The sequence below is a fragment of the Herpailurus yagouaroundi genome, unplaced genomic scaffold, assembly GCF_014898765.1.
Source record: "Herpailurus yagouaroundi ecotype Mexico unplaced genomic scaffold, PumYag 100, whole genome shotgun sequence".
Taxonomy (NCBI): domain Eukaryota; kingdom Metazoa; phylum Chordata; class Mammalia; order Carnivora; family Felidae; genus Herpailurus; species Herpailurus yagouaroundi.
This window is the reverse complement of record NW_024412391.1, coordinates 27,083,935-27,098,716: the sequence shown is the minus strand read 5'-3', so window position 1 is coordinate 27,098,716 and position 14,782 is coordinate 27,083,935. Positions and strand designations below refer to the sequence as shown.

At 37.5% G+C, this 14,782-nt stretch overlaps 1 protein-coding gene and 1 long non-coding RNA gene across 5 annotated transcripts in view; one reads left to right on the top strand and one right to left on the bottom strand.

Moving 5' to 3' along the window:
* ASZ1 (ankyrin repeat, SAM and basic leucine zipper domain containing 1) overlaps positions 1-7,577 on the bottom strand; it is a 53,104-nt gene extending 45,527 nt beyond the window's left edge. The window contains exons 1-3 of the mRNA XM_040472162.1: positions 7,415-7,577; positions 6,915-7,014; positions 2,789-2,911 (exon numbers count right to left, since the gene is read on the bottom strand). Coding sequence (XP_040328096.1) covers positions 2,789-2,911; positions 6,915-7,014; positions 7,415-7,519 — 328 coding nt within the window. The 5' untranslated portion in view covers positions 7,520-7,577. The remainder of the gene's footprint in view (positions 1-2,788; positions 2,912-6,914; positions 7,015-7,414) is intronic.
* An 80-nt stretch (positions 7,578-7,657) lies between these two features.
* LOC121028440 (uncharacterized) overlaps positions 7,658-14,782 on the top strand; it is a 53,321-nt gene continuing 46,196 nt past the window's right edge. For 2 of the 4 annotated variants that reach the window (XR_005789227.1, XR_005789226.1), the window contains exons 1-2: positions 7,658-7,769; positions 7,843-7,919. This is a non-coding gene — a long non-coding RNA (uncharacterized LOC121028440). Of the gene's footprint in view, positions 7,770-7,842; positions 7,920-9,289; positions 9,430-14,782 lie in introns of all 4 variants that reach the window. The other 2 variants (XR_005789228.1, XR_005789229.1) reach the window with 2 other exon arrangements.

Genomic DNA, 14,782 nt, shown 5'->3' with positions numbered 1-14,782 from the left:
AAAAGATTCTAAATACTTACCATACTCTTAACATTTTATAATTTGTTTCCAAATCTCTTACTCTTAGTAGATAACTGTCTTCCTTCACCAAAAAATGACATCAGAGATGAACTGCTTTAATCTCCAAAATACATCTACAATTCATTTCTTAACTTCCATTCCATATTCCCTTTTCTTCAAGAAAATAGGGAAGGGGTAATAACATGGACTCTATGTAGAGATGCTGTCTGGAGGTGAATAGTTTTTGGCTGACTAAAATTTGCCTTGCTGAACTTGCAGTTAAAAAACAGGAATTGGTATTATCTGATTTCACTTCTTTATTTCTCATTCATTTGACATCTCAGTGAAATCTGGTTTTTATCCAGACCATCCTACTGAAAATGAACTAACTGCCATATCCTTTGGTTTCTTTTTGGTCATTTTCTACTTGATCTCTCTGAAATCACCTGTTTCCTAAAAATCTTCTTCTCTTGGCCTGTATGCCACAAGCAGAGATCACAGTATATTAAAAAACAAAAACACTTTTCAGGTAAGAATAGGGGAATTCAAAATAGGCCATGACAGCTATGGTTTACATCAGTGGTTTAATATTGATCAGGCATAAAGATTCTAGTCTCAATTCTGCCACTGATAAACCGTCACTCCAGTGATGTCTTAACATCTCAGAAGACCTAATTTATAGATAGGAATCTTCCCTCCTTACCTGGTGGGACTACTGTTGAATATATAAAAGAATTTATGTAAACATGCTGTGAAAAATATAAACTACTACATTTTATAACTGTAAGGTATCCCTCTGATTACAAGAAGCAGAGAAAGAAAGCTTTTATTTCTTTCTTTTTAATTTAAGTTTTCATTTAAATTCCAGTTAATATACAGTGTAACATTAGTATTGGGTGTACAAGTTAGTGATTCAACTCTTACATAAAACACCTGATGTTCATCACAACAAACGTCCTCATTAATTCCCATCACCTATTTAACTCATCCCTCCTCCTCACCCATCCACCTCTCCTCTGGGAACCATCAGTTTATTCTCTGTAGGTAAGAAAACTATTAATTTTTTTGAGCAGAGTATTTTATACACTTTCATAAATCTCATTCCTAAGTACTGCTTTCATTGAGTGGTATTTTTTAAATTTTTATTAAAAAATTTTTTTTAAGTTTATTTATTTTGAGAGAGAACAAGCATAAGCACGAGCAAGAGAGGGGTGGAGAGGGAGGGAGGGAGGAAGGGAGAGGGAGAGAGGGAGAGAGGGAGGGAGGGAGGGAGGGAGAGAGAGAGAGAGAGAGAGAGAGAGAGAGAGAGAGAATCCCAAGCAGAGCCCAATGTGGGGCTTGAACTCATGAACCAGGAGATCATGACCTGAGCTGAAACCAAGAGTCAGATGCTTAACCAACTGAACCACCCAGGTGCCCCTCATTGGGTGATATTTAAAAAAAAATTTTTTTTTTACGTTTATTTATTTTTGAGACAGAGAGAGACAGAGCATGAATGGGGGAGGGGCAGAGAGAGAGGGAGACACAGAATCGGAAGCAGGCTCCAGGCTCCGAGCCATCAGCCCAGAGCCCGATGCGGGGCTCGAACTCACGGACCGCGAGATCGTGACCTGAGCTGAAGTCGGACGCTCAACCGACTGAGCCACCCAGGTGCCCCAAGGGGTGATATTTTTAAATGACATAATAAAAAGAAAAACCTATCATAGCAGCAGATTAAAACTAATGATAAGATAGGAATTTGTACAAAATACATAGATAAGAAAACAGCATAGAAATGGTTTTACAAATATCTAACACAGGTACAAAATTAATGTGAAAATTAGTTCTAAAATGAAATTTATATCTGAATTATGAAATGAATTTAATTGCCTACTGGAATAATTCAATAAAATAATTTATCTGGATTTGCACATACGCTCATTTTTTCAAAAGCATTCAAAGTAGTACTGAGTAGAAATTATTTAACAATAAAACATATATAGATTTAATAAGCTACCTCTCAAACAACCTTAAGTGATATAATTCAGAGTTGAGTTTTAAAATCTAAAGACTGATTTTCTTTATAAAAACATTTTTTTAAGTTTATTTATTTATTTTGAGACAGAGAGAGAGAGACAGCACAAGCAGGGTAGAGCAGAGAGAAAGAGAGACAATCCCAAGCAGGCTCCATGCCATCAGCACAAAGCCCGATGAGGGGCATGAACACACCAACTGTGAGATCATGACCTGAGCAGAGATGAAGAGTCTAACACTTAACCGCCTGTGCCACCGAGACACCCCTAAAGACTGATTTTCAAGTAATTTTTGACAAAACTATCAGCATTCTGATGTTTTCTTTCAATGCATTTTTCCTTTAAAAATAACTCAAACTCTGCAACACAGTTAGAGGTATGTAATGACTTAACCAGTTATTAAGATAATACAAATGAAATCTACTACCTCTTTGGAAAGAGTTTTTCCAAAATATTTATGATTTTTAATTTGATTTTGTATTTTGATTACATAATAAAACTAATACGAAGGTTTGTTTTTCAAACTGCTTTAATTTTTTTCACTTCATGTAATAGCTGCTTGGGAATCAAGAAAATCACAGTAAACATAATCAGTTAAGTTACCGCAACATCTCACCTTATTTTTTTTCAAGGACAAAGGTTTATTTTAAAGTGAATATATAAAAACAGAACATGGAAAATGTACATCACCACCCCTAAAAAGACTATAATTAGGCTTCTACACAGATATATACACAGCAAATATTCACATATTTTAAATGTTTAAAACATCTTACCCTTATCAAAGCTTGCATTAGCACCTCTATCCAACAGGACTCGAACCAGCTCTACGTTAGAAACACTAGCAGCATACATAAGGGGAGTCCATCCATACCGAAAGCTGGAATCTACGCTAAGGCCTGTAAATATAAAAACAAGCTTTTAACAGCCTCCCCACCAAAAGAAAAATCATTGCCACCTTCATATGCTTAAAGTATTGCTCATAGTGACATATATCATATACTTTATAACTAAAGGGAATTTCTTAGTAATAATAGTTTCAGAAAAAAATAGAAAATAGTTACACCTGGACTTTATCAGAAGAAATTACAAAATACAGACTGCATTGTGTGAGCCAGGGATTGACATCATTATATTTGTATTACAAAAACAACACAGGTATCACTGTTTAGAGTGGTACAGGAGGCAGGGAGACCAGTTATGAGGATAGATGTTTATGCAAAAGTCAGAGCAAGAGCAGTGGAGACAGAGAGAGAGGGATACAAAAGGATATTCCAAAAATTCCAAAATTCATTAGAATTTAAAGCTGCTTTAAGAAGTGATGGAAAAGAATTAAAAAATGACTCTCTGATTCTGCCTTTGAGAAATCAAACAAGCACTGAGCTAGAATAAAGAGAAGAAAAGATGAGGTATCAGGCCTGAGGAGTAAGAAAAAGTTGAGTTTTTTTTTTTTTAAGTTTATTTATTTATTTTGAGAGAGAGAGGACATGTGAGCAGGGCAGAGATAGAGGGAGAGAGAGAATCCCAAGCAGGCTACATGCTATCAACTCAAGGCTTAATCCCACGAACACTGAGATTATGACCTGAGCTGAAATCAAGAGCTGTATGCTCAACTGACTGAGCCATTCAGACACCCCAAGAAGAAGTTTTAAATAGCCACTATCCAAAACAGGACAGGAAGAGATAGATAATGACTGTTAAGAAAGGACAAGAGCCAGCAGACCTTAGAATTCTCAAATCATTAATGATACAAATCCCTGGAGTCATTTGATTTTCTCCAACAGCACTGAGTGGTTTGGTCATATAAAGAAAAAAAAATGGTTCAACTGATCTAGGTTTGGATCTAGGACTGAAGAGGAGCACAGGAAATGTGACACGAAGACAAAGATACAATGAGGCAGTGAAGACAACCCATTAAATTTAGGTAAAGCCATTTCTATAATAAGGTCTTAAGTGGAAATCTCTTCAAACTAAGAAATATTTGCTAATATTAAGGAAAAAAAACCAGAACTTTTTTCTGCTTCAAAGAAAGAAAACCTGTATGTGAAAAACACTGTAGGCCTCTCTGTAATGCCTTATAATTTACAGGTTTTATAGTCTCTGGCTATAAAGTGTTCCCTTTGCAAAGATGAAGGTCACATCACTTTCGTCTTCAACAAAGGAATGAAAACTTGTTGGGGGTGGGGAGGAGAATCTGACTTTTTTTTCTGTAGGAAAAAAGTTGCTGAAATATTATATATGTCAAATTCCCAACTGCCTAACTTTAATTGATAAAAGGTGCATGATAATTCCTGGGAGAAAACCAAATAAAACCATCTTAGTACATACATACACTGCTAGCCTAACTAGTCTTCTCTAATCAATTTTCCTCTTCCAACTACTGTAACTGAAAGCATATGAATGAGATGAGAAAAAAGATCATTTTATATTCTCATTATTCTTTCCTTGTTGACATTACTGCTCCACCTGTGACACCAAAGGTAAAAAGGAAAAGATGTGAAGAAGATAATAAATGTAGCATTTTAAAATAATTTTTTTTAACATGTATTCATTTTTGAGAGACAGAGAAAGACAGAGCATGAGCAGGGAAGGGGCAGAGAGAGGGAGACACAGAATCTGAAGCAGGCTCCAGGCTCCGAGCTGTCAGCACAGAGCCCAACACGGGGCTTGAACTCACAAATTGTGAGATCATGCCCTGAGCCAAAGTTGGACGCTCAACCAACTGAGCCACCCAGGCACCCCTAAATGTAGCACTTTAATATAAAAATTCTCCATCATCATTACCTTTTAATGCTCAAAAAAGTAAATTATTAAGCACTCATTATGTTCTAGGCATAGTGTAAAATGGTAAGTTTAAAAGGATCAACATAGTACATGACTGTAGCTCAAAAACATTCAAAGTAACACTATCTGGTTTGGGGATACACACACATTCAATAAAAATATAAAGATATGCATAGGAATAATAAATACCAACTACAGGAAAGTGGTATCTCCAGGAGTAAGGACAGAAATTGCCATACCTTTTAGAATGTCTGAAATATTTTATAATTTAAAGATAACTGAACATATTAACAGAATAACAAAAACTGGAGACATCTTTGAACTGTTAGAAGTAGCTGACTCAAAGGGAATGCTCATTTTTTATTAAAATTTTCAACTGCTGCAGAAATATGTATCAAAAGTAAGAATAACTTTGAAAGGCAAAAACCTAAAAATATTTTTAGAAGTGTGAAATAATGACATCTGGAAGGAAACTAGAAAACACTAAAAGAAGAGTTACCTGAGGAAGTAAGACTTCAGGAATGCTGGGGGTGAAAGTAGGAACAAAGGTATCTTTCTACTTATACCTACATGTTACTGGCTTTTGAAAAATAATCTTTAAAATTTTTTTAATTAAAAACAAAATTAAAAAAAATTTTAACGTTTATTTTTGAGAGAGACAGAGCATGGATTGGGGAGGGGCAAAGAGAGGAGATACAGAATCTGAAGCAGGCTCCAGGCTCTGAGCCATCAGCACAGAGCCTGATGTGGAGTTCAAACCCATTAACCATGAGATCATGACCTGAGCCGACACTGGATGCTCAACTGACTGAGCCACTCAGGCGCCCCTAAAAACAAATTTTAAAAAGCTCACTAAAAACTTTACCAGTAGGTCTTTTTAAGTCTTAATCCTTTAGGAGCCTCCACCTAAAAGGACTCACTGCACTTAGTCCCACTACAAAATGAAGCCCCAAGGCAACTCTCTTTTCTAAAGCAAATTTCTGCCTTTTCCATTCCCCTCAGCATTATGCACGCTCCTGTCTATGTTCATATTAAGCATTAGGCCTGTTTCTATTACTCAAATTTTATACAGTTTCATTCTTCAATTACAAATTCAAGTTCTACTGTCCACAAAGTCACACAGCTTTTTTGTTACAACAGCTAATATTTATGTATTGTATGTATGTTCTAAGATCTTTATTTATGCATTCTTTCATTTTAATACCCCCCCCAAACCCTTTCATATTATGCAGCTCCATTTTAAAAAGGGGGACATTAAAGCTTAGGAAGGTTTGATAACTTGATCAAGATTACAGAGTCATCAAATGGCAGGGCTAGTAATCAAACCCAGAAATGTACTGTTTCCAAAATGATTCCCTTTTCACTAAACCACGCAATGTCACTAGCATATAAGAAAAACATTTTGCTATATAAAAGCTCACTTATCTATTTTGTGTGAATGTTTGGTACCTACAAGTAGATAGTAAATGCCTGTTACTCCTTCAGTAATTTCAATCATTATTATCAACAACTCACATTCCTATGTCAGATATTTCAAGAAAATAATAAAACTTAATTTGATCACAGAGAAACATTATGGGACCCTGGACAGAATTATGATGTTTTACATAGAGAAACGGATGCTCTGGAAGCTTAAATGACTTTCCCAAGGAACCACAATGAGTAGACAATAAAGCTGGAACAGATACCCACGTATTGTGATTCCTACCTCAGGACCCATTATACACATACACACCCAGCACAAAGGAAAAATATAAGTAAATGTACATACCTAGAAAAAAAATCTGGAGAAACATATCATAGTAAATGCTGTGAAAAATGTGTAGGAACTACCGGGGTGGGGTAGGATTAGTCAGAACAGGGCTTCTTGAAAGATGTAGAATAACTGAAGGAAGCAAACGGGGGGTGGGGGGTGGGGTGGGGGGGTACATTCCAAATTTGAGGGTAGAGAAAGAAAATAAGGCAAAGAGAACTCAGAGTCAAGTAAGATATGCAGAACACTTGATACATTAACATTCATTGTGCTTCCACTGGAAAAGCAACTCAAACCTTTTAAAATAAGGAACTCTTGTGAAGGTAGGCAACTGTGTTAGATTGAAATTATCCCTTATCTCTCACCAGAATCTAGGAGCTCCTGGACCAATGAAATATTTCCTGTGGTCAATGCTTTCTTAAATGTTTCATTCTTTTCCTCAGGGAGTAATGGCCCTTTTAATTTCTAAAAAAGGAGAAAGTTAAAAAAAATTGTTATACATATTTTCATTTCCATTACATCAAGAAGAAATGTTTGGTTTCACATACATCTTCTTGGGGGTGGGGAATGCAACACACAACGTTCATAAAGAATTCATGACTAAAATTATCTTTAAAGGAAATGGGAAATGGGTAAGGCTATGGGTGCAAATCCAAGTGAAGAGCTACACTGACAGCCTAAAGAAGCACATCTGATGGAAAGAACAGTAGGGAAACGGGAAAACTGAGGGTTTGTTGGAAGTCCAAAAGCCTGCTATTTCCACTGGGGAAACACAGGCAAGGTAATAAGAGGTTTCACGACGTAGGCCTTCAAGGGCCAGGGGAGGCTGATCCAGGTGCAGTCAAAACAAAGCCTCCTGGGCTACCTGAGCCGACCGGTCGAGATACCCAATCTCCCAGCCATCATCCTCGCTCTCACTACTCTCGCCTCCACCGGCCACAGCCAGACCGCGCACAGGGCCAGCCGCCATGCCCGCCAGCCTCTCCGAACACGCACAGTTGTGTCCGCCCCCTCAGCGGGCGCCTGCGCACTGGGGAAACACGCAGGGTTGCGTGGGAAGGCATGCGTGTGAGCTCACAGGCTTTGGGCCCTGAGGCGCAGATGCGCGGGCATGCGTAGCGCCCCTCGCCTCCTCGGACCCGCCCACCAGCCCTGTGTTCACTGTGGGTAAACCCGCTGCCCAACGTGGTAGAGCTGGAACTGGGTGCCTGAACCGGCTGGTAAGATTTGAACACCATCTTCTTAGCTGGTGCTTCTAATTCCTTTCAGGTACTAACTCTTCATTCTTTTTAGGGTATTTGGTCGATGAAGTGTTGCCCTTAAACGGATGCCGTACTTTCGGTGGAGCATAATGGGAGCTATAAAGCCAGGTAAGACTAGGCTTTCTCCCTCACCCCATCCATCCGCTCCCTGCCAAACGCACTGTCAAACATGCGACCTTGTAGGAGACAGACAACTCTTGGCAGGAATACAACCCTTAGGAACACTGTCCTTACCTTCAAGAAGCCATCAGACAATAGGGAGCTGACAAAGGAACCAGGAGGAAATACCATCCCAAAGGAAGAATTCTTCTTTTATATATCATGTGATCTCAGATCTGAGTTTAGATATGGGAACTTCAGCGCATACAAACGCTTTCCCAGCTAGACAGTGTGGATGCCCTAAAAAAAAAAAAAAAAGTCAACAAAGGAAGAGTTGGAGAGTGAATCAAAAGTGCTAGGAAGGAGATATGATTTGACATTGAGAAAGCAAGTAAACAATACAAACAACTCCTGGTAAAAGTTGACCAACCTCAAACTCACTTTTTTGCATGTAACTTCTAGATGAAATGGTAATACATTAATTATTTTTGTCACAGGAAAGTAGATCCATCAAGGAATATGGCACATTTGTGACACCCTTGAGATGATTTAAAAGGAAAATAGCCATATACTGTTCTTTAAAGTCTTTGTGATATAGTTTTTTTCGTAAAGAATCTCCAGTGTACGATTTTGAAATTACATACTTCAGAGACTTTCATAGGTGGGTATTTTTAAGCAGTTTGGTAATTTTGGGGCCATACCTGTGTTTTCTAATTGCCTTCCTTCAGTAAATGTTATGGATCTGGATCGTTGAGCACAATTAGGCACATTGTGAAGACAAAATCAAAGATAAACCAAACTGTCTCAAGGAGCTCACATATTAACCAAGAAAGACAATAAGCAAGTAAACAAATAAACAAGGCTATTGCAAATTATAGGTGCCACAAAGGAGATAAATGTGCTGGGTTTCTGGAATCAAACCACTTAGGTTTCCCAGCCAAACAATTTATTGCCATTAGCTGTGCCCTTGAGCAATTTAGCCTCTTTCTTCTGCTTTAGTTTCCTAATCTGTAAAATGGAGATAATGATAGTACTCATAATATAATATTGTTTGAATAAAGTAAATAAAGCAATGGGCTCAGTCTCAACAGAAGAGGTAAATAAATTTTAACTACTACTAATATTGTCATTATTTTATATAAGGTACTGAGACCTGAGTAGAAATCTGAATGACAAGGTGTTAGCCATAAAAAAATCAGAGAGCAGAGCTTTCTTGGCAAAGGAAATGGCTAGTACCAAGGCCTGAAGGCAGGAAAAAGCTTGCACCCAGGCCTGGGACTGAGGTGGCAAGTAAGGCTTCTTTAAGCTGGTGGTATAGAGGGTAACTATACTGTTCTGCATCACATGCAAAATTTAAATAAGCACTCCCTCTCGGGAAGGCTCTTGCAATCCTTGTATTTTGCACCCTGGACACCACACTTACTTCCCCTTCATCCTTGCCCTGATTGGACCAGAAAGGAGGCCTGAGGCTGGACCATCATGAAGGAAGGAGTGTATAATAAGACCTTATGGGACTTAAGTAAGTAGTTTGGATTTTACTTTAAAATCAATTTAACATTAAATATTTTTCAACAAATGACATTCTGGTGTGTATGATGTGTGTGTGTGTGTGTGTGTGTGTGTGTGTATGTGTATGTATGTATGTATGTATGTATGTATGTAAAGATACTCAAACTCTTTTGTAAAGAAGGTTTTTGTCTGAACATATGGCTAATTAGTGGTATCATTTACTAAGATGGGGAAAGACCAGAGGATAAACTTGAAGATGAAATGAACATCTCAAAATTAACATATTCAAAATGAAACATCCAAGTGTAGCTATCAAGTGGGTAGTTGGATGTTCAGGTATGAAGCTCAGGAGAAAGGCTGTCTTAAAGATATACATTTGGTAATTATACACATATAATCTTTTTTCCATTGGTCCTTCTTTATTTTTTGTGTAATTAATTGTCAAGTTAGCTAACATACAGTGTATATGGTGTGCTCTTGGTTTCGGGGGTAGATAATCATCATTCATCCCTTACATACAACATCCAGTGCGCATCCCAACAAGTGCCCTCCTCAGTACCCATCACCCATTTCCCTCTTCCCCTGCCCCCCCCATCAACCCTCATTTTGTTCTCTGTATTTAAGGGTCCCTTATGGTTTGCCTCCCTCTCTGTTTGAAACTATTTTTTCTCTTTTCCCTTCCCCCATGGTATTCTGTTAAGTTTCTCAAGTTCCACATATGAGTGAAAACATATGGTAGCTGTCTTTCTCTGACTGACATATTTCACATTGTTCCATCCACATTGTTCATTGCCAAGGAGTATTCCATTGTGTATATAAAGCACATCATCTTTATCCATTCATCAGTTGATGGACGTTTGGGCTCTTTCCATAATTTGGTTGTTGTAGAAAGCGCTGCTATAAACATTGGGGTACATGTGCCCTTATGAATCAGCACTCCTGTATCCTTTGGGTAAATTCCTAGTAGTGCCATTGTTGGTCGTAGGGTAGTTCTATTTTTAATTTTTTGAGGAACCTCCACACTGTTTTCCAGGATGGCTTCACCAGTTTGCATTCCCACCAATACTGCAAGAGGGTTCCTCTTTTTCTACATCCTCACCAACATCTATTGTTTCTCGAGTTGTTAATTTTAGCCACTCTGACCAGTGTAAGGTGGTATCTCAATGTGGTTTTGATTTGTATTTCCCTGATGATGAGTGACTTTGAGCATCTTTTCACGTGTCTGTTGGCCATCTGGATGTCTTTGAAGAAGTGTCTATTCATGTCATTTGCCCATTGCTTCACTGGATTATTTGTTTTTTGGGTGTTGAGTTTGGTAAGTTGTTTATGGATTTTGGATACTAACCTTTTATCCAATATGTCATTTGCAAATATCTTCTCCCATTCAGTGGGTTGCCTTTTAGTTTTGTTGATTGTTTCCTTTGCAGGGCAGAAACTTTATCTTGATGAGGTCCAGTAGTTCATTTTTGCTTTTATTTGCATTGCCTTTGGAGATGTGTTGTTGAATAAGAAATTCTTGCAGCTGAGGTCAGAGTTTGTTGCCTGTTTTCTCCCCTAGGGTTTTGATGGTTTCCTGTCTCACATTTAGGTCTTTCATCCATATGGTGTGAGAAAGTGGTCCAGTTTCATTCTTCTGCATGTTGCTGTCCAGTTCTCCCAGCACCATTTGCTAAAGACTGTCTTTTTTTCCATTGGGTACTCTTTTCTGCTTTGCCAAAGGTTAGTTGGCCATACATTTGTAGGTCCAATTCCAGGTTCTCTGTTCTGTTCCATTGGTCTATGTGTCTGTTCTTGTGTCAGTACCATACTGTCTTGATGATTACAGCTTTTTAGTAGAGGCTAAAGTCTGGGACTGTGATGCCTCCCGCTTTGGTTTTCTTTTTCAACATAACTTTGTCTATTCAGGGTCTTTTGTGGTTCTATACAAATTTTAGGATTGTTTGTTCTAGCTCTGAGAAGAATGCTGGTGCAATTTTGATTGGGATTGCCTTGAATATGTAGATTGCTTTAGGTAGTATTGACATTTTAGCAATATTTGTTCTTCCCATCCATGAACATGGAATGTTTTTCCATTTCTTTGTGTCTTCTTCAATTTCTTTCATAAGTTCTTTATGGTTTTCAGCATATATATTTTTTACATCATTGGTTAGGTTTATTCCAGGGATTTTACGGTTTTTGGTGCCATTGTAAATGGGATGGATTTCATGATTTTCTGTTGCTTCATAATTGGTGTATAGAAATGCAACTGATTTCTGTACGTTCAGAATTCAGAATGTACATTCTGTACATTCAGAATTTGTGCATTTCCTCCAGGTTGTCCCTTTTGTTGGCATATAATTTTTCATAGTATTCTCTGATAATTGTTTGTATTTGTGTGGTGTTGGTTGTGTTCTGTCCTCTTTCATTCATTATTTTATCTATTTGTGTCTTCTTTTTTCTTTTTCCAAATTCTGGTGAGGGGTTTATCAATTTTGTTTATTTTTTCAAAAAATCAGCTCTTAGATTCATTGATCTGTTCTACTGGTTTTTTATATTCTATATTATTTATTTCTATTCTAATCTTAACTATTTATCTTCTTCTGGCTTTGGGGTTTCTTTGCTGTTCTGCTGCTAGTTCCTTTAGGTGTACTGTTAGATTTTGTATTTGGGATTTTTCTTTTTCTTGAAATAGGCATGGATTGCAATGTATTTTCCTCCTAGGACTGCCTTTGTGGCATCTCAAAAGGTTTGGACTGTCGTGTTTTCATTTTAATATGCTTCCATATATTTTTAAATTTCTTCTTTAATTGCCTGGTTGGCCCATTCATTCTTTAGTAGGATGTTCTTTAACCTCCATGCAAATTTTTTCTTGTGGTTGATTTCAAGTTTCATATGGTTGTGATCAGAAAATATGCATGGTATGATCTCATTTCTTTTATATTTATTGAGGGATGTTTTGTGACCCAGTGTGTGATCTGTCTTGGAGAATGTTCCATGTGCACTCAAAAAGAATGTGTATTTGCTGCTTTTGGATGAAAAATTCTGAATATATCTGTCAAATCCATCTGGTCCAATGTATCATTCAAGGCCATTGTTTCTTTATGGTTTTTTTGCCTAGGTGATCTGTCCATTGTTGTAAGTGGAGTATTGAAGTCTCCTGCAATTATAGTATTCTTATCAATAAGATTGTTTATGCTTGTGATTAATTGATTTATGTATTTGGGTGCTATCAAGTTTGGAGCATAAACCTTTACAATTGTTCACTTTTCTTGATGGATAGACCCTGTAATTATGATATAATGCCCTTCTTCATCTCTTGTTATAGCCTTTAGTTTAAAATCTAGTTTGATATAAGTATGGCTACTCCAGCTTTCTTTTGACTTCCAGTAGCATGATAGATGGTTCTATCCCCTCACTTTCAATATGAAAGTGTCCTCAACTGTAAAATGGGTCTCTTGTAGACAGCATATAGATGGATCTTGTTTTTTTTTTTTTCCATTCTGATACCCTATGTCTTTTGATTGGAGCATTTAGTGCATTTACAGTCAGAGTTATTGAAAGATATGGATTTAGTGTCATTGTGTTATCTGTAGGTTTCATGCTTGTGGTGATGTCTCTAGTCCTTTGTAGTCTTTGCAGCATTCCTCTCACAGAGACCCCCTTAGGATTTCTTGCAGGGCTGGTTTGGTGGTCATGAACTCCTTCAGTTTTTGTTTGTCTGGGAAAGTCTTTATCTTTCCTTCTATTCTAAATGACAGCCTTGCTGGATAAAAGATTCTTAGCTGCATATTTCTCCTGTTCAACACATTGAATATTTCCTGCCACTCCCTTCTGGCCTGCCAACTTTCAGTGGACAGGTCTGCTACTACCTTTATGTGTCTACCCTTGTAGGTTAAGGCCCATTTGTCCCTAGCTGCTTTCAGAATTCCTTCTATGTTTGTATTTTGACAAGTTCACTATGATATGCCACGGAGAAGATCTATTCCTGTTAAAGCTGAAGAGAGTTCTCTGTGCCTCCTGGATTTGGATGTCCACTTCCTCCCCAAGATTAGGAAAATTCTCAGCTATAATTTGTTCAAGTAAACCTTCTGCCCCTTTCTCTCTCCTTCTTCTGGAACTCCTATAATACAGATATTATTATGTTTCATTGAACCACTTAGTTCTCTAGGTCTCCCCTCATGGTCTAGTATTTTCTTATCTCTTTTTCTTGGCTTCATCATTTTCTGTAATTTTATCTTCTGTTTCACTTAATCTCCCCTCTGCCTCCTCCATCCTTGCTTTTACTGCATCTAGTTTATTTTGCACCTCATTTATAGCATTTCTTAATTCATTGTGAATTTTTCTTAGTTTCTTGATCTCTTCAGCAATAGATTCTCTGCTGTCTTTTGTGATTTTTTAAAGCCCAGCTATTAATCTTATGATTATTATTCTAAATTCTTGCTTATTTATATTGTTTACATCTATTTTGAGCAATTCTCTAGTTGTCATTTCTTCCTGGAATTCCTTTTGAGGAGAATTCTTCCATTTCATCATATTGGCTAGTTTTCTGTCTCTTATGTATTTTAATAGCTTGTTATGAGTCCTGCATCTTTGAGCACTATATTACAAAGGGGTCATACGCTATCCAGGGCTGGGCCTTTCAGGAGGTGTTTTTGGAGTGTGTTTTGTGCTCTCTATTGTTGTGAATCTGGTTGCTTTATCTCCCTACTCATAGTGGTGTTTGGATCTTCCACCAGGTGTGCTTTGATTTGTTCATTGAAGTATCCCTGGAAAAAAATTTTTTAAAGTTGGGGGGGTGGTGGAAGGGGCCTTATCCCATACAAACGGAGAAATGACAGGGGGTAGTGAAAAGGAAAAGAAAAAAAATTGACCAGTCAGAGAATCAGAGAACCTATATAGCTTAGTCCGGGGAGAGATAGAGGAAAATAAAGAAGAAAGAGACACAGAAGAGGTATAAAAAGAATAGATTAAAAGTGTCTGCTTAAACAAACCAACAACCAGAATAACCAGACTAGAGAAAGGAAGAAATAAGAGGAAGAAAAGAAAGGAAAAAAAAATATATATATAAATGTTTATATGTATATATACACATAAAATAAGAATTGACCAAGAATCAAATCAGAGAATGCAAAACCATTGGACAGATATCTGATAGTGCCTTGGAACTGGTGGCTGTGCTGGTCCAGAGGAGGGACTTTCTGGTTCTCCCAGCATCAGTCTCGCTCTGGTAGATACGCAGTTACCAGGCACGGAGGTGCGTGGTTTGGTGTAGGTTTCCTGCCTCCACTGTGTCCCTGTTGTCCATTTTCTTTTTTTTTTTTTTTTTTTTTAATTTATATATGAAATTTATTGTCAAATTGGTTTCCATACAACACCCAGTGTTC